This window comes from Beta vulgaris, chromosome 3 (genome assembly GCF_026745355.1).
Source record: "Beta vulgaris subsp. vulgaris cultivar EL10 chromosome 3, EL10.2, whole genome shotgun sequence".
Classification (NCBI taxonomy): domain Eukaryota; kingdom Viridiplantae; phylum Streptophyta; class Magnoliopsida; order Caryophyllales; family Amaranthaceae; genus Beta; species Beta vulgaris.
The window spans coordinates 14,057,900-14,080,583 of record NC_079204.1 but is presented as its reverse complement, the minus strand read 5'-3'; the positions used below and the strand labels follow the sequence as shown (position 1 = coordinate 14,080,583).

The window sequence follows — 22,684 nt, the reverse complement described above, 5'->3', positions numbered from 1 at the left end:
GACGAACTTCGAGTTGAACTCGACCACAAATACGACCTCGACTACGAACACAAACGCGACCTCGAACACGACCTTGACTACGACTTTTACGACACATGACTTTAGAAGAGCCGATCCTCTTCTTCTTCAACCTTTTGAGCAAGATTGGCTTGCTCTTTCTCTTTCTCATCACGTTGTTTATCCCAACACTGGTCCTCTTTATGACCATACCTCTTGTAATAGTAGCATTGAATGCTACTCATAGGTTGACGTTGTCTTTCGAATCGACCACGACCACCACTTTCTTCGCGACCTCGACCTCGACTACACATACCCCGACCTTGACGCCGACCACGACCATATTCATAATGCCATTCATTTTACATCTCTTCCTTAACTTGGAAGGCTTTTTCCTCGACATTTTCATCCGATCTTGAAATTCTATCTTCATGGGATAAAAGGAAACTCATCCACACATCTAAGTAAAATAATTACTTACCATGAATAAATACATAAAACACTCATATTATTATTATTTTTTTTTGCACCCTCTTACTTTTTTTTTTTGTTTCCCTTCCTAGAATCTAACCTGAAGCTCTTGATGCCATGTTAAAGTTAATAATGTGAGAGGAAAAGATGGCCGTGGAAGAAAAATAACAAAGACAAAGCAAAGCAATCAATGATATTTCTACACCATTAAAACTGAAAAATACAAGAGATTTAAATAGGCTAAACAAACAAAAACTACTTCCTAAACTTAAGCCTTTTAAACCCATGACACTAACTAACACACTTTCTTAATACTTGCCACTAACCCACTAACTTAGCAAAACTAACAAACTTACTGACATTAACTTAGACTTAGGAAACTAACTTCCTAAAAACAATGAATAAACGTTTGAGTCATTTCCAACAAATAATATTTTATTTAGAGTAATCAAACTCTACCAAATCTACATTGTAAATTGTAATGATTCGTATCAACGTGAAACACACCATTGAAAAATAAGATAACGCAGCTTGTCCCTACCAAATGCAAACTGCAGAATAGTTTTTTCTTTTTTTTTCCTTGATGAATGAACAATAATTTTGCATTGCATAAATTCCATTATCCTATATATCTACTCATTCCCCGGCCACTTGATCCTCACCAAACCAGGTATTCTTCTTCTTACTTGTAGTCTAGTTATAAAACCCTTTTTACTGCCATCAACACATATTCCACCAACAATGGAAAAAAATCATGAAGAACCAATTCTAGTTCCTGAAGAAGAGGTACAACAACTTATTGAAACCCTTGAAAAGACAAGCACCAGCCTGATCAGTACTAATAAGTTAATAAAGTATGAAGGTTTCTGGTGTGCTGCATCAGATGAAAGTCTAAAGAACATCCTCAAGTTCCAAAGACACTTCTGTGCTCGAGATTCCGATCTCATTGTCGCTGGCCATCCGAAAACCGGAACCAATTGGTTTAAAGCCTCAGTCTTCGCTACTGTCAATCGTAACAAGTACCCAAAACTTGAAAGTCCTTTGCTTAAAAACCTCCCACGCGAACTTGTGTATCGTCTAGAGAGCCAAATTTATGGCCAAGCCTACCCTCGTCCGCATCATGTTGATGAGCTTCCTTCTCCCAGGCTTTTTAGTACCCACATAAATTACTCATCTCTTCCTGAGTCCATTTCAACTACTGGATGTCGAATTTTGTACATCTGTCGAAATCCCTTGGACACGCTTGTGTCCTTGTATTACTTTGTACTTACTATTATAAAGAAGAGAAAAGGTGATGAAGATTATGAGCCTCCTAGTTTGGAGGATTTCTTTGAGGATTTTTATGATGGGAAAGCTATGCATGGGCCTTACTTAGACCATGTTATTGAGTATTGGAAGCTGAGTTTGGAACGGCCTGAGAAGGTGTTTTTTATCAAGTATGAAGACCTTAAAAAGGATCCAGAAAATCATGTAAGGAAGTTAGCTGAATTTGTAGGTGTGCCATTTACTATGGAAGAGGAGAGAGAAGGTGTGATAAAAGAGATAATAGAATTATGCAGCATCAAAACTTTGAAACAATTGGAAGTTAATAAGAATGGGACTGTTAACAAATTCTTGGACTATAAGCATTTCTTTAGAAAAGGGGAAGTGGGAGATGGGATCCATCATTTTACACCTGACTTAGTGGAGAGGATGAATAAACTCACGCAACGAAAACTCCAGGGTACTGGTTTGTCACTTTAAATTACTGTTAATGGTGTGGTTTTCATGGGTTTATGAGTTTTCCTACTTAGTTACATTATTTCTTGTTAATTTCTTCTTTTATTGTTGCTGCAGCAATAATTTCATTATCGCTATAATGTTTTCTTATATTAACCAGTGAATGGGTATAGTACTAAAGCCCCTTCATTTTTCACCGCAACCACATGTCTACAGTTTGCTCAATATAATTGCTTCACTAGTAGAATAAATGATGTTTGCTGCGGTAAAAAAGTGGCATATTGCTGCGATTTTCGGCGCGCAGCAATTAAAGGGGCCGCAATAGGTAAATATTATATTGCTGCGGTTTCTAGCACAAAACCGCAACAATATTATTATTTTATATCACAAAAAATCCAGTATATTGCTGCGATTTTTGACCAAAACCGCAGCAATATGACCTAGTACAAAAAAAATTTTTTTTTTTTTTTTGCATTTGCCAATTAAATTTGAAATATCAAAACTAAACAACTAACATATTCACTATCCATTAAAATTTGCAGACAAACTAAAGATAAAATGTTCATTAATATATAAAGATGAAAAATCTAATTACATCAATATTACAAAAGAATAAAAATGTAACATAGAAAAGCAAAATTAAAGAAACAATTACCAGTTTATAGGGCTTACACAACTTTGATTGTTACCAACTTGAATACTGGACTTGCTTAACATTAATTCTAACACATACACAAAAAAAAATAAAAAACACAAATTCAACATTACATCAGATGATCGAAAAAATAGATCTAAAATAATAATAAAAAACAGATATGTAATTATTAAAAAAACTAAAAAATAAACAAATTTGAAACAATTAAAAAACGGGAAAAAAAAGAACGACGAAGGAGTCTTCGAGTCTTCGAGCCGACGAAACCGAACGACAAACCGATAACGACGAACAAGGAAGAACGATCGACGAAGAAGGAAGAACGGTCGACGAAGATACTCGATCTGAAAGGAGGCAAAACGGCCAATGAAGACTGATGAAGAACGGCCGCCATTAAAGAAGAACGACGAAGAAGCACGGTTGATGGAGAGCAACGACGAACGACAAACGACAAAGAACGACTGCCATTATACACAAAGATCCGATTGAGGAGAGAGATCGCATGAGAGGTTAGATTTTTTTTCGTGTCGGGTTTAGTGAGGGAGGCGCAGGAGTGAGGGGTGAGGGAGGCGCGGTTTGAGGGAGAAGTGAGAGTGTAGGGTTTGGTTTTGAGGGAGGCGCGGAGTGAGACGCGGAGTGAGGGAGAAGGAGAGTATAAGATTTGGTTTAGGGTTTAGTGAGAAAGAAGTGATAGAAAGGCTTTGGTAGCGCGCCTTTTTGTTGGCGTGATTTATATTGCTGCGGTTTTTTTAAAAAACCGCAACAATATATTAAAATATTATATTTTTATATTAAAATATTATATTTTTATATTAAAATATTATATTTTTATATATTGCTGCGGTTTTGTAGAGAAACCGCAGCAATATATTTGGTTACATAATTTTGAAAATCTATTGTTGATATCTATTGCTGCGGTTTTGGCCCAGAACCGCAGCAATATGTTAATTTTCGATTTTACTTTTTTTTACGTGGTTTATTGCTGCGTATAGGTAAAATCGCAGCAATATTACCGCAGCAAATATCATTTACTCTAAAAGTGCTTGTAACTAGCTAGCTGAATTAAATGAAACTGAACTAAAATTACGAGAGAAAAATATTCGAACTAAAATTGTGAACGATAACTAGCTGAGTGAACGAAACTGAAATTGTGAGAGATAACTAGCTGAATTGAACGACTGAAACTGTGAGAGAAAACTAGCCGAACTAAATTGAACGACTGAAACAGTGAGAGAAAACTAGCCAAACTAAATTGAACCGGAATTGTAAGAGTAACTAGGTGAACTGAAGTGGACTGAAATTGTGCGCAAAAGAACACGACGTAATGTTTTGTCATATTAAGAAGTGGATGGGTAGTAAATTATTCCCATTCATCCTTCACCCATTTGTTTAAGTTTTAGAAAATATCCTTGACAATAATAGTTGCAAATAATATGAGATACAATTGAACTTTTCTTATTCAGTTAAAATTTCAAAGTGGGTTTTCTTCTCATGAATTTCCGAAAAACCCCTTCTAATTTTCTTGAGCTACGAGAGGTTGCATGCGTGAAATTGTTGTATTAAGAAAGAGGTGAAACTTAAAATGCATGGCTGCTGGATGCCCTTCTTTTTCTAAGTCGAAGTAGTTGCATATTCCTAACATTCTTATGGAGTTATGACTTTAATGAACTTCCTACCTAAATCCCCCATATTCACCTAATATTTGGAGTATATAGAATGAATCACGTCTTGGGTGTCACATGACACTATAACTTATTATGTAAAAATGTGTAATGGTATACACTCTAATAAGAGTTATATGAACTTTATACAAATAATGACATGAATCTCATGTTATTTTGTCATTTATTTCATGTTATTGAGTTTTTCTTTACAAAATAATTACTGATTTGTAAGTTGTTACATCATAAATATAGCGTAAACGCCCAAGAATTTATGATATAAAAGTATATAATGCTCGCATGATAGTTATTGTTATAAGAAAATTCGATCAGGTCTAATTGGTCCTCCCAACTACCTTGAAAATCAATAGCGCACGCTCTCAACATATCCTTCATGGTTTGGTTAGTCCTCTTAGTTTCATCAGTCGCAAGGTGAAAGGTTGTACCCATCTTTAATGTTGTCCAAGATTTAATTGGACCTTTTCCCAAAATTTCGAGAGAAACCTCGAATCACGATCTGAAATAATAACCCTTGGAACCCCATGTAATTTCACCACATGCCTAATGTATGTCTTTGCAAGTTAATTGGTTTGTCCTCATTCCTCATGACAGATGGATGAACCCCTAAATATCACCCTAATTCCATCTATAGGTGTGATGTGTGACTAATGAAGATTAGAGAACAACGAAGAAGACTCTAAAATCTGAAAAGTAGGGTCCACTCTTCCGAGAAGCACAAAGCATCAATAATCTTATTAGTTCACAAGATTTAAAAGATCGTTGGGTCTGATCTTATTATAATGTATAAACGTATATTCTAATTTTCATCTTATATCTGCTTCTTTTCCATTCTTGTTAGTTCACGGGATAAACGATATGGAGTACATACAAACGATAAACGACAATGAAATAACTAAATTGAGCTCGACTAGCTCTTACAACCCACATATTAGTCATTAAAACCATCGTGCTACCTTACTAGTTTAATGTGCTATGCAGAGGATGTGACAGAATTCACATAGGGAACTTCCTTTGGGCGATTGTTGACGAGGATACGCTTTGTGTCTTACAACTGAATATCCGTTGATATGTGATGTATAATGTCGTGAGAAAAAACCAAAACGATCTTAAAAAATGGATTGACTGAATTCACATAGGGAACTTCCCTTGAGCGATTCTTGAAGGAGATGCCCTTTGGGCGATTCTTGAAGGAGATGCCCTTTGTGTCTTACAACTGAATGCCCGTTGATATGTGATGTATAACGCCGTGAGATAAAACCAAAACGATCTTAAAAAAATGGATCGCCAAATCTGTTCTTGTGGAACCAAGACAGTAAATCCCAAGGCCAATGAAATGGGGAATCTTCCTATAAAGGTGAAACTATCACTGAAGTCACTTTTTTTTTTTAACTTCGTACCAGGGTAGCATGAGTTTTTCCTCAAGAGGCATGAAATCTGCATTTGTAGAGGTCGAAACTTGCCCCAATTTAAATTGGAAGGCCTCCAACGAGATGCTTTTTGAGTTGTGGTTTACTCCCAAAGTCATTTTGAAAATACAGGGTAATATGAATTTCTTTCATTCATAACCTAACCACCTAATTCGAAGATCGCTACCAAAACTTACAATCCTTAACAAAGAATGAAGATCGAAACACGACACACTTAGGTTCGAACTGAATTGGAGAACATGGATCTGGAAATGGATAAAAACCTATATTCTTCGTCAACACATAGATACCTAAAGTTCTACTTATCCATGCATGATAAAGTACTCCAGAATGAACTACATTATTTATCTGATTTTCTAGATCATTTCTTGTCATACAAGAACCAAATCCACCTACCAAGACAAAGACACATAAATCAAGGCAAAACTATAACAAATAAACCCATAAACCGTTCCAATAACTAACAACTTCTACTAGGGCTGCCGCTGGACCATCCATCTCACTGCACGACCCTTCGCGCCACTATTGCCGAACCGTCAAAACTTGCAGCGCTGCGCCGAACTTGTTGGGGTTTCACCCCAAAATCTTCATGTGGGGCAGCAACTAGGCAAAACTTAGATAGGAAACATAAACAAGGAACAGGGTAGTGGGGAAAGGGGAGGAAAACCGACCATTAAGAGCTAGACCCTACGCTACAATGAGAAGGGGAGAAGGTGCCCGACAACCTCGAGAGGAGTTGGAGGAGCCCGATTACGCTAAGCGTGGCGCCGAGATAGGCCACACAAACCTAACCTATTATACTACAGACCTATACCACAACACTGAAGAAAAACGAACGTGGTACGGGGAAGTGGACAACCGGGGGATGGGAAGACGGGGGGTCGACGAACAGGGGAGGGGGATGGACTTGACATAGGGTAATGAGGAGGGGACAAAACTAACATAGGGACGAAGAAGAAGAGGACTCAATGCAGCTCGCCGGCGACCCTATGGCCACCAGCAAGCCTGTGGGGGCGGCAGACGACTTTTTAGGGTTTGTTAGGATTTTGGTTTTTGGGGTGATTTTGGGGGAGGGGATATTTTCACATAACGTGTATAGAACACTTAGTTCATAAGATATTAATCACAAAGAGATTTTTTTATATATATGATTATTTGTCCTTTCTTTGTTTAATGTTTTTATATTATTGTTACGGTATATTATCTTTCTTTATTTGAAAGGTTGTAATGGTATTTTATCATCGAGGCATCGTATCTCTATAATAATTTGGTTGTAATATTGTATTATCAATGATCCAAAGTAAGAGAATTAAATTTCACAAAGTAACACTCTGATCATACGGGGTAATTGCACTCTAGTTGGTAAATGATAAGTTACCAGTCAATTGAAAATGTAAAAAAAAAAAAGTAGGAAAGTTTAATTTTAATAATCACAAGCGAGCTTGTGGGGTGTGGACGATTTTTAGGGTTTTCTAAGGTTTTGGTTTTTGGGGTGATTTTGAGGGAGGGGTAATTTTCGCAGAAGGTGTATATAATACTTAGAGCACCATTACTCATGATTGGAAAAAAAGATCATCCCACTCTCTTTCTAACTTTCTCTCTCTAAAAAATTACATCCCACAATCTTTTCCCACTCATCTCCTTAACCATGAACCATTTTTCAATTATCCCAACTACTTTTTTACACCACCCAACTACTTTTTCTCTCTTATCACCCATCACCATTATATAATATTTTATTATTTACTTTTTAATAATATTAAATATTCATTACTAATTGATAAAAAAATTAATTTATAATTAAATAATTAGTGTTTTTAGCATTAACTAAATTACATGTACAAAAATATTGTTTATTTTTTAAAAAAAGTGTAAAATTGGAACATATTTCATATAAAATAAGCAAAATTATAGAAAATTAGAAAATAGCTAGAAAAAAAATTTATCCAAAATATTACAAAATGGGTCTCTATTTATAGATCTCTGAAAAATAGAGCCATTGGTATTTTTTTTATTTTTTTCGCTTTGTATTTTTTAAGATATTGCATTTTTAATATTTATAATTGTAATATTTCTCTCACCTGTCAGAATTTGACAAGTGTCAAATTCTGACGTGCGCGTCAGAAAATCTGACACACGCGTCAGAAATCAGACTAAAGTCAATTTTTTTTGGCTTTCCCCAAGCCAAAACGACGTGTTTTGGCTATAAAATTGCCAAAACACGTCGTTTTGGCTGGGGGAAAGCCAAAAAAAATTAATTTTGCTCCGATCAGGCAGTGGGTCCCACTCCCACGCCTGATCACCATTTCACTCGTCCCATCTCTTTTTTTTTCCAATCACCTTCATTCATCCCACAATCTTTTTCCCAATTGTGGTTAAGGCCCATTTTTTCTCAATCACCTCCATGATCTTTTTTTTCAATCATGGTTAGCCTAGCCAATAATTTCTACCATCTCTCTCCTCCATTTTACCTTCTTCCTCATCCTCTGTTTTGGGCAAGCTGCCAAACACCAACGCCACGACCACAACATCTTCACCTAGCGCTCTGTGCACCACCACGACACATTAGTAGAATAATTGTTTATTGCTGCGATGATATTGTTACGGTTTTACTCATACGCAACAATATATCACGTCAAAAGAAAAGAAAAAATAAAAAATAACCATATTGCTGCGGTTTCGGCCGAAAACCGCAGCAATATATTTTCAACCGAATTTTTTTTGAAACTTTTTTACTATTTGACCAAATATATTGCTGCAGTTTCTTTTAAAATAATATAAAAAGGCAAAAGCTAACAGACGCCCCGGGGGCGGTAGATAAGAAATATATTGTTCTATTTAATTACTCATATTTATATAAAATAATATAATAATATATAATTCCAATGCAATGCATTTAAATGTTTTGCATTTGAATTAAATGTTTTCCCTTTCCTTTTGAAAAACATGTAGTACTATATACTACGGTAGATTGATTGATTTCATTTAAGTACATTTTTTTTTAGGAAATTAATTATAGTTTGGTGATTGATTCAAGATTCCAGCATGATCCTCGTGGGATAATCATCCAGCACTATTCCGACAATCATGGGTCGAGAAGGTTATAAATTATTTAATAATAATCTTTTAATTGTTAGTAGGGAGAGGCAGGGCCGTCTTCGACAATAAAGGCCCGGTGCTAAGTACAAAATTGAGGCCCTATAAATTTTTTAAAGGACAATTATTCAATATAAAACACAATTGCACAAAAAAAAATTATTATTATATTACAATTTTTATGAATAAGATGTAGAGGCAAAATAATAATACTATTTAATTCTTATCAAATAGAAGTATGATATTTCAATAAAACCATCAATATGATGGGAGATTCAGACTGCATTCTCGAACGAAAAAAAAAACACAACCAAAGTAAATTCAGATTGTTTACATAGTTCCAGATGACATTCAGATTGTTACATATGACATTAAAAAAAACAGATCTTTTTTAATTGGAGTTTCCTAAGGCCCACTACTGGATACAATGAGAAACATGTAGTATCTACTATCTAGTATGTAATTCAGATTGTTTACAAAAACAAGAGCATGCTTCGCCGAAAAATTCACCAAAAATTTCAGAATGTTCACAAAAAACAAGAGCATGCTTCAACCAAAAAAACACCAAACCACAAGTAGTTGCAATTATACATTATAGTAAATTATAATTTAAAATTAAGAATTTTCAGAATTGATTTAAATCTCTACAAGGAAAATGGCATAAAGAAAAGTAATTTATTTTAAATTAAAGACTTTGCAAACAAAGTAGCCCACCTGTTCTTGATTTTTCACTTCCAACAATCAAAATATGAACAAATATTCCCGTATTATATAAACCACCATTTGATTTTTTGTTTTTTGGATGCTAAAAGAAATTGACTTCTTGAATATGAGTTGAATCTAAATTGCAAATAAATAGAGAACTTTTATCTTCCCATTGAAAACCTTCTTTTTGGTGTTCTTGATATGAATTGGAAATATGGAATGAGTAATGATATTAAAGGGCTTCTTTGGCAAAATTTGAGATTGAAAATGAGATATTTCTTTGAATAAAGAGAGTAATTAATAGATGTAATAGAAGAGAGCGAACTGTGGAAGATGGAAGGTTGAAGAAGGTAAGAAGCGTTGCACAAATTACGCTTACTATATTTTTCAGTTTGCCGAAAAAATTTCCTTCGCTTGCCAACTAAATTTGGGCCCCCATAAACTTGAGGCCCTGTTCCACTGAACCGGTTGGACCGGTATTGAGCCGGACCTGGGGAGAGGGTGAGATCGATTAGAAAATATTTTTCAAAACTTTGTTGCTTTTCGTGTCTTTTAATAAACTTGTAATAGTATATAGGTATAAGGGGTGGAAATGATGCATGTCAAGTTTGAGTTTGACTCAACTAGTTAGCATTTCGAGTGAAGCTCACTCGATTCAAGTTTTGACTTAGCTTTGAGCGAGTCGAGTTTTAACCAAGTATATTTCGAGTATATTGCAAGTGTGTCATATTAAAAGCAACCTTTGGTAGAATTAACGTTGAATTTTGGTATTTTTCTATTGATAATTGGTATTCGAGCTTCAGATGAGATTTCGAGTCGAGTATTGAGTTGCTCAACTCGGCTCGGCAATATCTCGAATCGAGCTCGAGTTCGATTTGAGCTCACTTGAGTCAAACTTTGACCGAATCGATCTATACGCCGTGAGTTGCGTCTCGCTTCATTTACTCCCCTGTATAGATATGACTCGAGCACAAAAGTATAAGTATATAATATATAGGACCCTGGTTTTAGTCACAATGTCTTAATCGCTCTACTTTAGTTTTTCTTACATTTCTAAAAAAAAAATCCGTCCCAAAAAGATTTGAACACTTGCTAAGATGTGTAGTTTAAGGTGATAAGTTGTATTTTGATTATCATATGTTATTTTACTAAAAAGTAGATGTGATAGTAGTTGCTGGACCCTTTTTTTGGAAGAGATAGAAAGACGGGTAACTTTGTTTTATTGATAGAGATAGAGTGTGGGTAAATGGCAAATAGGTGTAAGAATACTAATACAATAATTGTAATACTCCGTATTTTTGCTAGGTTAATGTTTATACTTTTAAAAATTTTATGGTTATTTAAAAGACTTGTTATTTACTAAAAAGGGTTTTAAAAATAGGTTTTTAAAAAAGATTTTGAGTATTTAAAAATAAATTGTAGCCCAAATAGATGTTGGGCCTAAGTTTACAAATTATGATCCAAGTAATTAGTTTAGTAGTTGAAGATATTTCTTAAAATGAAATCTAAAAAGGATTTACAAGAAAAAAAAAGTCTTAAAGAAATTTCAAAATGGTTTTAAAAAAAAAAGAAAAGAAAAAAAAAAAGAAATTGAAATTTTTGCCGTGCAACTCACGCCAGTGAGTTACGGAAACCATGCTTATCAACAATCTAAGTTTTGGTTACTTTTATTTTACTTATCTTTAAAACTAATGTAACGTTTTAGAATTATGTTTTTGTGGGATAAGTTATATTTTATCCAAATCTTGGGTAATCGTAAAAATTAGTTATATCTTATCTAGATTAGTTATCCTTTTTTCTATATTTATCTTTTAGTTTCCTATTCCTATTCCGATTTTACTTTTCCAACTACTATAAATAGGGGTTTCCACCCATCATATTTTGACATCAAATTTGAGAAATAAACTATTTTCTCAAGTTTAAACTCTCTCTCTTATACTACCTTTCTCTTCTCCATAGTAATTATTAATTTTCAAGGTGCGTGTATTTGTAGATCTTTAATAATTATTTTGCAAGTGTAGTATCATGTTTTTAGGAAAATATTTTGGATATATTGAAATACATGTTTTTATGAGTTTATTATGAACTGTATCTGTTTCATATGAACATGTTTGAACGTTTACAAATTTTATTTATGAACTTTGAATTATGTCTTTCGTTTAATATATTTATAAAGTTGGATCTTTGAATTTATATTCAAATATTTTAGAAGGAGTTTGATCTTTTGATTCATGTTTAAATATTTAAAAAGGAGTGTTTTTGAACTATTATTATTTTTCACAGTTTAACCCTTGAGCAAGTTATTTTATTTATGCCTTTTTTTTTTGCTAATTAAGTAAAGTATATTGATCACAAAAACCAATTTACAAACTACCACAAACCAAGGAAGAGACAAACCAACTAGGTTGAACCCTCTCACCCAAGGCTTGCCAACAAAACTAATTACAAATCATCATAGAATTAGCTTTATCTCTTAACCAACTTCTATCTCTATATGTAATCTTGTAAGGAATCACACTATAGATTGTAACTATACAAACTTTCTGAATTCTATGAACATGATGACCAATGACATCAACTTTACAATTCCAAACAACATCATTTCTAGCAAGCCATATGAAGTAAATTGTAGCCCCCAACACTGCTAACAGGACTTGCTTCTGGAACCTTGAACTTCTACTGGTGAGGATTTTCCTAATACTGCTTTCAATGCTGTCTCCAAATAAATCATACTACATCCAGTTAGAAATTGACTGACTCACATCTAGGCTGAAAGGGCAGTTAAAAAAGAGATGTAGGTGAGTTTCATCCACAAGACCACACAATCTGCATAATGGATCATCTCTAATACCCATGCTTCTCAATCTCAGGGCTATATTAAGCCTTTCCTTCATAACCAGCCAACAAATAAACCTATGTTTGGGAAGAGTTAATCTATTCCAAACAAAATTTCTCCAGTTCACCTTTTCACTTTCACCAATTAGTTTCCTGTAACACTCTTGAATTGAGAACTTCTGCATATTTTTGCCATTTGTTGAGCTGTATAGACCACCTTCAACCGTTCCTTCACTTCACAAATTTTCTTCCAGTACCAGCTACAATCCTGAGTGGGCACATAAGACCACCAATCAGCATCCTTGATATAGACAACATTGATCCATCTTAGCAAAGGCTATCTTTTTTAGCTTCTATTGCCCACACATATCTACCTAGTGCAGCAACATTCCACTGAGTTATCCTCCTCAGACCAAGACCACCTTCACCTTTTGGCCTACACACTTGCTCCTAGTAAACATTACTAGGTCTGTGACTGAAGTAGGCTCCACTCCATAGGTTAACCCTACATATATTATTGATATCCTGCATGACTCTCTTTGGAATTATCATCAATTGTGCCCAATATGTATGTAGGCTCATTAAGACTGAGTTTATGACACTAGGGGAAAAAAAAAGGAAGGGCTGCGGAGGAAGGGCTGCGCTTTTTCTAAAAGCGCAGCCCTACTAGTGAAGGGTTGCGCTTTTGTACAAAAGCGCAGCCGTACACAACAGAAGGGCTGCGTTTTTTTATAAAAGCGCAGCCCTTCTTAAAAAATTTGAAAAATTCATCTTCGCGGGCTTCAAATATTAAGCGGGATTCGTCAAATATATCCCTCATTCTTCTCTCTCCTCTCTCACGTCCCTCAGTATTCCTTTTCCTCCTTCTCTCACATCCCTCCTCCCTCTCCTCCTTCTCTCTAATCCTCTCAAAAACTCCCAGAAATGTTGCGACAAAAACCCTGAAATGATTTGCACGAATCATGCCGACGGAGTCCGATTGTCTATTGTGATACCTTTTCGGAAGCGGAACGAGCCAACGAGTCAAACTCATCGCTATGTTGTGACGTTTAGGCTTTTTAAGCCATCCGAGTTCGTTTAAGCCTCCAAATAGCCATTTTAAGTTTTTCCGAATTTTTTTCCCTTAAATTATGTATTAGGGTTTTGTTTTATGTATTTAAACATTATTACGTTAATGTTTGAGTGTTCTTGTATTTTCAGATCTATAATATTCTTGTATACTTCTCTTTGTTTGATTAATGTTCTTGTATACTTCTCTTTGTTTTGATTAATGTTCTTGTATACTTCTCTTTGTTTATTTTGATTAATGTTCTTGTATACTTCACTTTGTATATAATTTCTTGTATTTTCATCTTTGTTTTGATTAATGTTCTTGTATACTTCTTGTATACTTCTCTTTGTATATTATTTTTTGTTCCTTTTTTTCATTTTCGTTTCATTCTTTTTATTGTTTTGGGTTTAGTATTTTCGTTTCGTTTCTCTTCTCTTCTGTTTAATTTCAGAAAATGTGAGATTATGAGTAAAAAAAAATGTCAAAAAAAAAAAAATTTATTTTTTTTTTGGTAGGAAGGGCTGCGCTAGTTAGGAAAAAGCGCAACCCTTCTAGCTCAGAAGGGCTGCGCTTTTTCCTAACTAGCGCAGCCCTTCTAGCTTAAGGGCTGCGCTTTTCTAGCGCAACCCTACTTAAAAAGTGAAGGGCTGCTACTGAAAGGGCTGTTGTCAAAAAGCGCAGCCCTACATGCCTTTTTTAGCGCAACCCTTCTTCATTATTTTTCCACTAGTGTAACTAAAATAATTGTATATAATATCAAAATATATATTTAGAATCAAGACAATGTAGTCGGGCCACTTTAAGTCAATTAATCATTTTTTTTCTTATTTATGTTAATGTATTATTTATGTATAACCTGACTTCGATTTTCAGCCAATTGTTTTATATAAGATTTTTTCATGGAAGAAATGATTGTGAAAAATAATAGTAATATTTAGATTATTTGTACTATATAAGATTTTCATATGATTATTAAATAAATTATACTGATTAGATTATTGTATTATAGAAGACTTTTCTATTATAAAACATTAACTAAAAAATAAGTCAGATCGAGATCAAAGTCGGATGTGCGAATTTTAAGTCGGGTCGGATTCAGAGTCGAATGTTCATATTTTAAGTCGGGCCGGAGTCGGATTTCAGAGTCAGATGTCGGAGTCGGACTCGAATTTAAAATCCGACTTCTTATAGGGTTGGAGTCGAATTATGCATAATCTGGTCCAAGTCCGACCCGTTACCATCCCTACTGGCGACAACCCCTACTAACATGGCTTCCCTTGATAAGACCTATAGATTTTGTACCAATTAACTAAAATAATTGTATATATATCAAAATATATATTTAGAATCGAGAGTTAGCACTTATTTATTTTATAAACAAATAAAGTATGAGACAATATTGGGCTGGGCTGGTTTATTAGACTGTGATGTCAAACAGTTGGTGTCCGCAGTTTTCACACTCTGTGTTAAGGTCCAAATGAAGTTGGCCTTGTCAGCAGCACCAATCCAAACATCAATTTCATCACTTTCAACATCAGCAAACATATTCATCATTGTTTTGTCATCTACCAATTTATGACTATTCATCCTATGTGAATAACTCAAAACAGGAAATTATGGCAGTTGTAACCCATTTTTAGCAAACTCAACACACATATCATTTAACACATCAATCAGCAAACACTTATCAATATCATCTATTCATAAAACAACATGATTTCCCATATGATGTAATTTGAGTATTTTGTCTTCCATTTATGCAAAAAATTAAAACCACAACTAACCACTGTAACAATTCAGGAAAAGCAACAATTTGGGAACATGCAAAAAAGGGCTTTTGTTCACTACACAAAAAATCACATTTTTCATGAACTACAGGTTATGAGTTTTAGAACCATACCTAAGGAGAGGGATTTTACTTCAATTTCCGCAACCTAGTTCAAGAATTTTGCTCTCTCTCAAAATACTCCACCTTTAGCTAGGGTTCTTCAAAATTCAACCGCGCCATTATCTTCGTTGTTCAATTGCGCAAAGTAGGGAAAAAAATTTGCTGTGGGATTTTGCTTTTGGGACAGAGAGTGCGAAAAAGATGGAGTAGAAGTTGAATGATCAAAACAGGAGAGAGAGAGAGGAGGGGATGTTTTATTTCCCTTTTTTTTGTTCGAAAAAATTATCAAATCAACGGTAGGTGACACATTTAATGCCATACCTAACGTCCGTCATTCATAAGCCCTCATTAATGGCATTGTGTATTAAAAATAGCTAACACATGAACACAGTGTAAAAATCCCAAAAACATGGGATACAACGTAGAAAATGAAAAAAACGAGGGCATAACGTAGAAAAACCCAAATAATATTTTGTTTAGAGTGATCAAACTCTACCAAATATACATTGTACATTGTAATGATTCGTATCAACATGAAACAGACCATTAAAAGTAAGATAACGCACCCAGTCCCTACCAAATGCAAACTGCAGAATAGTTTTTTCTGTTTTTTTTTCCTTAATGAATGAACAATAATTTTTCATCGATTTTTTTCCTTGAATTATGCAAAAGTGGGTTTTAATTCCCAAAATATGCCCAAAAAAATTAAAATTCCCTGCGTACCGTCCACGTAGGACGGCACGCGAGAAAATTATTATTTTTTGTTTCAACCCACGGAAACCGCTATTCAAAGTAGCGGTTTAATTTTAAAATAAACTGCTACTCTGAGTAGCGGTTTATAAATATGAACTGCTACTCTGAGTAGCGGTTTACCTGCGCAAAATATGGTAAGCAGATATCAGTTTTCATAATAAACCGCTACTAGGAGTAGCGGTTTAAAAAAAAAAATTTATTTATTTTTTTCTTTTTTTTTTTTGTAAACCGCTACTCCGAGTAGCGGTTTTACCTAAGTTGAAAAAAAATAAATTCTCAGCACTTGTAAACCGCTACTTGGTTTTACTAAAAAAAAAAAATTATCGCGTGCCATCTTACGTGGACGGTACGCAGGGAATTTTAGTTTTTTTGGAATTAAAATCCAATTTTACATCATCCAAGGAAAAAAATCATTTTTCATTGCATAACTTCCATCATCCTATATATCTACTCATTCCCCGGGAACTTCATCCTCAACCAGGTATTCTTCTTCTTACTTGTAGTCCAGTTATAATTAAAGCCTTTTTTTACTGCCATCAACAAATATTCCACCAACAATGGAAAAAAATCATGAAGAACCAATTGTAGTTCCTGAAGAAGAGTTACAACAACTTATTGAAACCCTTGAAAAGGCAAGCACCTGCCTGATCAGTACTAACAAGTTAATAAAGTATGAAGGTTTCTGGTATGCTGCATCAGATGAAAGTCTAAAGAACATCCTCATGTTCCAAAGACACTTCTGTGCTCGAGATTCTGATCTCATCGTCGCCGGCCATCCGAAAACCGGAACCACTTGGTTGAAATCTTTATTCTTCGCTACTGTCAATCGTAACAAGTACCCAAAACATGAAAGTCCTTTGCTTAAAAACCACCCACGCGAACTTGTGTATCGTCTAGAGAGCCAAATTTATGGCCAAGCCTACCCTCGTCCGCATCATGTTGATGAGCTTCCTTCTCCTAGGCTTTTTAGTACCCACATAAATTACTCATCTCTTCCTGAGTCCATTTCAACAACTAAATGTCGCATTTTGTACATATGTCGAAATCCCTTGGACACGCTTGTGTCCTTGTATTACTTTGTACTTAATATCATGAAGAAGAAGAAGAAAGATGGTGAAGATTTTCAACCTCCTAGTTTGGAGGATTTCTTTGAGGATTTCTATGATGGGAGAGCTATACATGGTCCTTACTTAGACCATGTTGTTGAGTATTGGAAGCTGAGTTTGGAGCGGCCTGAGAAGGTGTTTTTTATCAAGTATGAAGACCTAAAAAAGGATCCAGAAAATCATGTAAAGAAGTTGGCTGAATTTGTGGGTGTGCCATTTACTATGGAAGAGGAGAGAGAAGTGTGTAAAAAGATAATAGAATTATGCAGCATCAAAACTTTGAAAGAATTGGAAGTTTATAAGAATGGGACAGTTAACAAATTCTTGGACCATAAGGATTTCTTTAGAAAAGGGGAGGTGGGAGATGGGATCAATCATTTTACACCTGACTTAGTGGAGAGGATGAATAAACTCACGCAACAAAAACTTCATGGTACTGGTTTGTCACTTTAAATTACTGCTAATGTTGAGATTATTTCAAAGTAAAATTTCTGTTAGTATTGTTTATGGGTTCCTAGAGGTTAGGATTAGTTGATAATTATCTTCTAGTTTGTTGGTTAGTGGTGGCCTGGTGGGTGGTGTTAAGCAAGTAGTGGACCATTATCACCACTATCCTAGTTACTTAGTTGCTTATTTTTAGGAGTTAATTACCGTTGCATTGCTTAGTATGTAGCCTATATAATAGCAAGTTTGCTATCATTTTTATTCAATGAAAAAGTATCCAGTGAATTGTTTTCTATTGTTTTAAGCTTCCTTTTACTGCTATATTTTTTGTCCTCTTTATTTCAACAGCTAATGGTGTGGTTTTCATGGGTTTATGAGTTTTTCAACTTGTTACATTATTTCTTGTTAATTTCTTTTTTATTGTTACTGCAGCAATAATTTCATTATCACTATAATGTTTTCTTTAACAAGTGAATGGATATAGTAGTAAATCACTTCCATTTTTCACCGCAACCACATGTCTATAGTTTGCTAAGGATACACTAGTGGAAAAAATGTTATATGTCCTTGAGTAACAGATTTGATTTTTATATAACTGATTCGTAAATCCACAAATTTTTGAGAGCGAAAATTGGGCTGATTAACAGATTCGGTCCTTCAATGAACTGGATCAGTTGACACAAAATTGATCTGGTTTCTGGTAACAACTCTAATGTGCAACCTAACATTAAACCAATTTTTTAATTAGAATTATTGTTTAGCATTGCTATTCTAACGTTCAACCTAACCTTCAACCATTTTTTTGATTAGAATTGTTGTTACCTTCAACCTAACCAAATTATTTTTGTACCAGTTTCAGGACCTACGTTCTTATTATCTTCTTCTTTATTCTTGCCACAATAATACTTACATCATTGTTGTAATGTTTTGTCATATTAATAAGTGAATGCGTAGTAAATCTATCCAATCGATCCTTCACCCACTTGTTTAAGTTTTACAAAAAATATCCTTGACAATAATAGTTGCAAATAGTATGAGATACAATTGAACTTTTCTTATTCAGTTAAAATTTTGGAATGGGTTTTCTTTTCATGAATTTTCAAAAAACCCTTCCTAATTTTCTTGAGTTGCGGGAAATTGCATAGGCAAAATTATTGTATTAAGAAAGAGATGAAACCTAGAATGCGGGACTGGATGCCCCTTTTTTTCTAAGTCGGAATAGTTGCATATTTCTAATTTTTTTTGGAGTTAGTATGACTTTAATGAACTTCCTACCTACATCTCCCATATCCACCTAATATTTGGGGTAATATAGAAAGAATAACGTCTTGGTGTCACATGACGCTATAAATTACGAGGTGTGCGAAAACAAGAAACTGTGTCACGTGGCGCTCTCCCTAAGGAGTTTTAGTTCATGTAATCCATGTACAATAAAAAAAATTAAAAAATGGCATAGTATAGGCTTTGATCCCGAGACCTCAAGTACATATACTAAAGTTTTAACCACTAGACTAAGTTGTATTTAGTGTTATTATCATAAAGTATTATATTAATAAATGAAATTTTTTCTTACCCGAGGCATAGTCCGAGCCTAATAACTAGTTTATTATGTAAAATGCGTAATGATATGCACTTCAATAAGAATTATATTGACTTTATACAAATAATAATGACATTAATTTTTTATTATTTTGTCATTTATTTCATGTTATTTGATTTTTTTTTTTTTTACAAAAGAAACGATGATTTGTAGGTTGTTACCTCATAAATTGTAGTATAAGAATTACACCCAAAAATGTGTCATATAAAAGTATAGTATAATACTCAAGTGAGTGACAATGTAGTCATTCTAATACTTTGCTGGTGACAACCCCTACGATCATGGCTTCCCTTGATAATATAAATAACCGAACATCATTATCATTCCAACTAAGCCAACATGATAAAATTATTTTGGTAGTTAATCTATTATTAATTAAAATAGTATTTGCTTAATTTGATTTCACACCAATTTACATAGTTTCTTGAACCATTAGTATGTTGACAAATTGTCTAGTGTTTAATTTGTTCACGAAAAATCTAAAGCACTATTTTCCAAACATTGAAACATAAAGGCTTTTCTCACAACATTATTGTGAATTTAGAATTTTGATAATTTGAAAAAATAAAGTGTTCGAGTTATCTCCAACTTAATACTTAATTACGTTCTTGTCTCACAATACAAGAATAAGGTGTTTTAGTCTCTAAAACATAAACACTTGTACATATGAGTTATAATATGGCCAATTAACTAAACTGAAACTATTGGGTCAGACCGTCTGACCCAATGTGTTTGGTCGGACAGGTCACCCCCACTACAGCCACCCCACTTCTCACTCCACACCCCAATCTGATTTGGCCTAATTTGGTACTGCAACCCCACCACATACGGGTACACTCTCCTCGCTTTATCACCATCTGATTCTGATGATACCCACATCAACATATTGTATTCTTTTGGATTGGGTCCCACAAACCCACTGGCGCATGATAGCCTCTCGCGCAGCGGCAACAACGACGATGTCGTTGTTAGTTTGTCCCACATATAAGCTTTTTAGGAAAGATTATTTCTAAAGCTTTCTTGATGAAATCAAGTTGACCATGTTTGGCAGCAACATGGATGAAATATCTCCATGACTGGTTAATCCAAGAAGGATGCAACTCCTTCTACATCTTTGGTTTGTGCTTTACAGGTTTGTTAGATTTTTTAATGTGAAAGTATATAGTTTTGTTATATATATTTTTTTATCTAACAAAGAAGAAAGAAATCAGCTAAGAGGAATGAAGAAGAAGGAGAAAGTGAGAGAAAGTAGAGGTTAGTGTTTTGTTTTATTTTCAATTGGACTTTGTTTTCTTTCAGTTGGACTTTGTTTTCTTTCAGTTGGACTTTGTTTTCTTTCAGTTAGACTTTGTTTTCTTTCAGTTGGACTTTGTTTTCTTTCAGTTAGACTTTGTTTTCTTTCAGTTGGACTTTGTTTCGTAATATGTATACCAACTGAAACAAATAATGGACCAACTGAACAAAAAATGGACCAACGGAAAGAAATAATGGGCCAACTGAAAGAAATAATGGACTAGCTGAAAAAAAATGAAAACTACCTGGAAAAAAATGAAGACTACCTGAAAAAAAATTAAGACTAACTGAAAAAAATTGGAACCACCTGAAAGTCGTCCGACCAAAAATTATGGTCGGACGAGTCCGACACAATACGTTCTCTTAACTAAAATAATTGTATATACTCCATATCAAAATATATATTTAGAATCAAGAGTTAGCACTTATTTGTTTATACTCCCTCCGTCCCAAAATATAGTTCCCATTTTCATTTTGGGTGTCCCAAAATATAGTTCCCATTTCCATATTTAGTTCCACATTTTTCCGTAATTTGCCTAGAAAAAACGTGTCCCATCATTTATTTGCTTCTTGAACTTTGTTTTTTCCCTTTGTTTATTCAACCAAAATGTTACAATTAATGCTCTTTCACCAATTATCTCCATTCTCTCTTCCTAAAATCATCTTTTCCCATACAACATTTATTTAAATAAACAAAAAATCTTTACTATCCCAACTTGCATAAATTACCGTGAAAAAAGGGAAATGAAAACTATATTTTGGGACGGAGGGAGTAATAAAGTATGGCACAACTATTCTAATACAAAAACAGAAAAAATAATAATTTGGTTAAAGTGATCAAACTCTATCAAGTAAACTGTAATGATTCGTATCAACATGAAACAGACCATTAAAAATAAGATAATGCACCCAGTCCCTACCAAATGCAAACCGCAAAAAAGTTTTTTTTTTTTTTCTTAATGAATAAACAATAATTTTGCATTGCATGATTTCCTCATGGCTCATCTTAGTGATGGTCACTGGTGTGGGCTGGGCGGGCCGGACCATGGGCCGTAGTGGGCTGGGCTGAGATTTCACGGCCCCATGACCGGACCGTGAAATTCATGGGTTGGGCGGGCTGGTCCGCGGGCTAAAAATCTTGGCCCACACAGGTCTGTTATCGATTTTCACGATTCGTGGGTCTAGTGGGCTGGACCGGACTGACAGACCGGCATGAGATTTTTTTTTTCACATTTATTTTATCATTGAAATTATACATTATTGTTACATAAATTTTTTAAAATGAATTAAAAATATATATAAATATTAATATTAATCAATACTTTCATTATTTTCAAATTTAATTAAATTATAATATATGTAATTTGATTAAAATATATACAATTTGATTAAAATATACACAATTTGGTTCAATATTTACTTGGATTGGGTTAGTCTGGTTCATGGGTCGGATTGGACCGGTTTCATTGTCCGAGCTGGGCGGTTTTAGTAGTGGGCTGGGCTCAAGAAATCTGGCCCACGGCCCACCCACCAATATCACAGTTCGAGTTGGGATGGACCAGACTTTTTGCTGGCCCGGCCAACACGAACCACAAGATGGGCTGGGCTGGATTGACCTGCATGGTTGGCCATCCACTACTACAAAAAAAAAGCGTAGGAAACCGGTTGAAAATGGCTTATGAAATATATCTACTCATTCCATTGTCTTTGGTTGGTGTTTACTATATATCTACTCATTCCATTGTCTTTGGTTGGTGTTTACTATTCACATCTTACATTTTCATTATCTTTGGTGATTTATATTTTAAGAAAAATATATTATTTTGTTAGATTCGTCTCAAGGTATATTTTTTCAATATTAATTTTTTATAATTTTTACTCATTGATAAGTGAAGAAATTAACATTGAAACCATGCATCAACAAGCGTGAAAATATGAAACGGTGCAACTATTTGGAAGAAATAT

The 22,684-nt window shown here is 34.3% G+C and overlaps 2 protein-coding genes across 2 annotated transcripts; both read left to right on the top strand.

Moving 5' to 3' along the window:
* The first annotated feature begins 707 nt into the window (after positions 1-707).
* Positions 708-2,387, top strand: LOC125495506 (flavonol sulfotransferase-like). Its single transcript, XM_048640247.2, has one exon. It carries the CDS (start codon positions 1,210-1,212, stop codon positions 2,209-2,211), a length of 1,002 nt encoding a protein of 333 aa, XP_048496204.1. The 5' UTR covers positions 708-1,209; the 3' UTR covers positions 2,212-2,387.
* Positions 2,388-16,687: 14,300 nt separating this feature from the next.
* LOC125495979 (flavonol sulfotransferase-like) lies at positions 16,688-18,121 on the top strand. Its single transcript, XM_048641121.2, has one exon. It carries the CDS (start codon positions 16,834-16,836, stop codon positions 17,833-17,835), a length of 1,002 nt encoding a protein of 333 aa, XP_048497078.2. The 5' UTR covers positions 16,688-16,833; the 3' UTR covers positions 17,836-18,121.
* Positions 18,122-22,684: the final 4,563 nt, after the last annotated feature.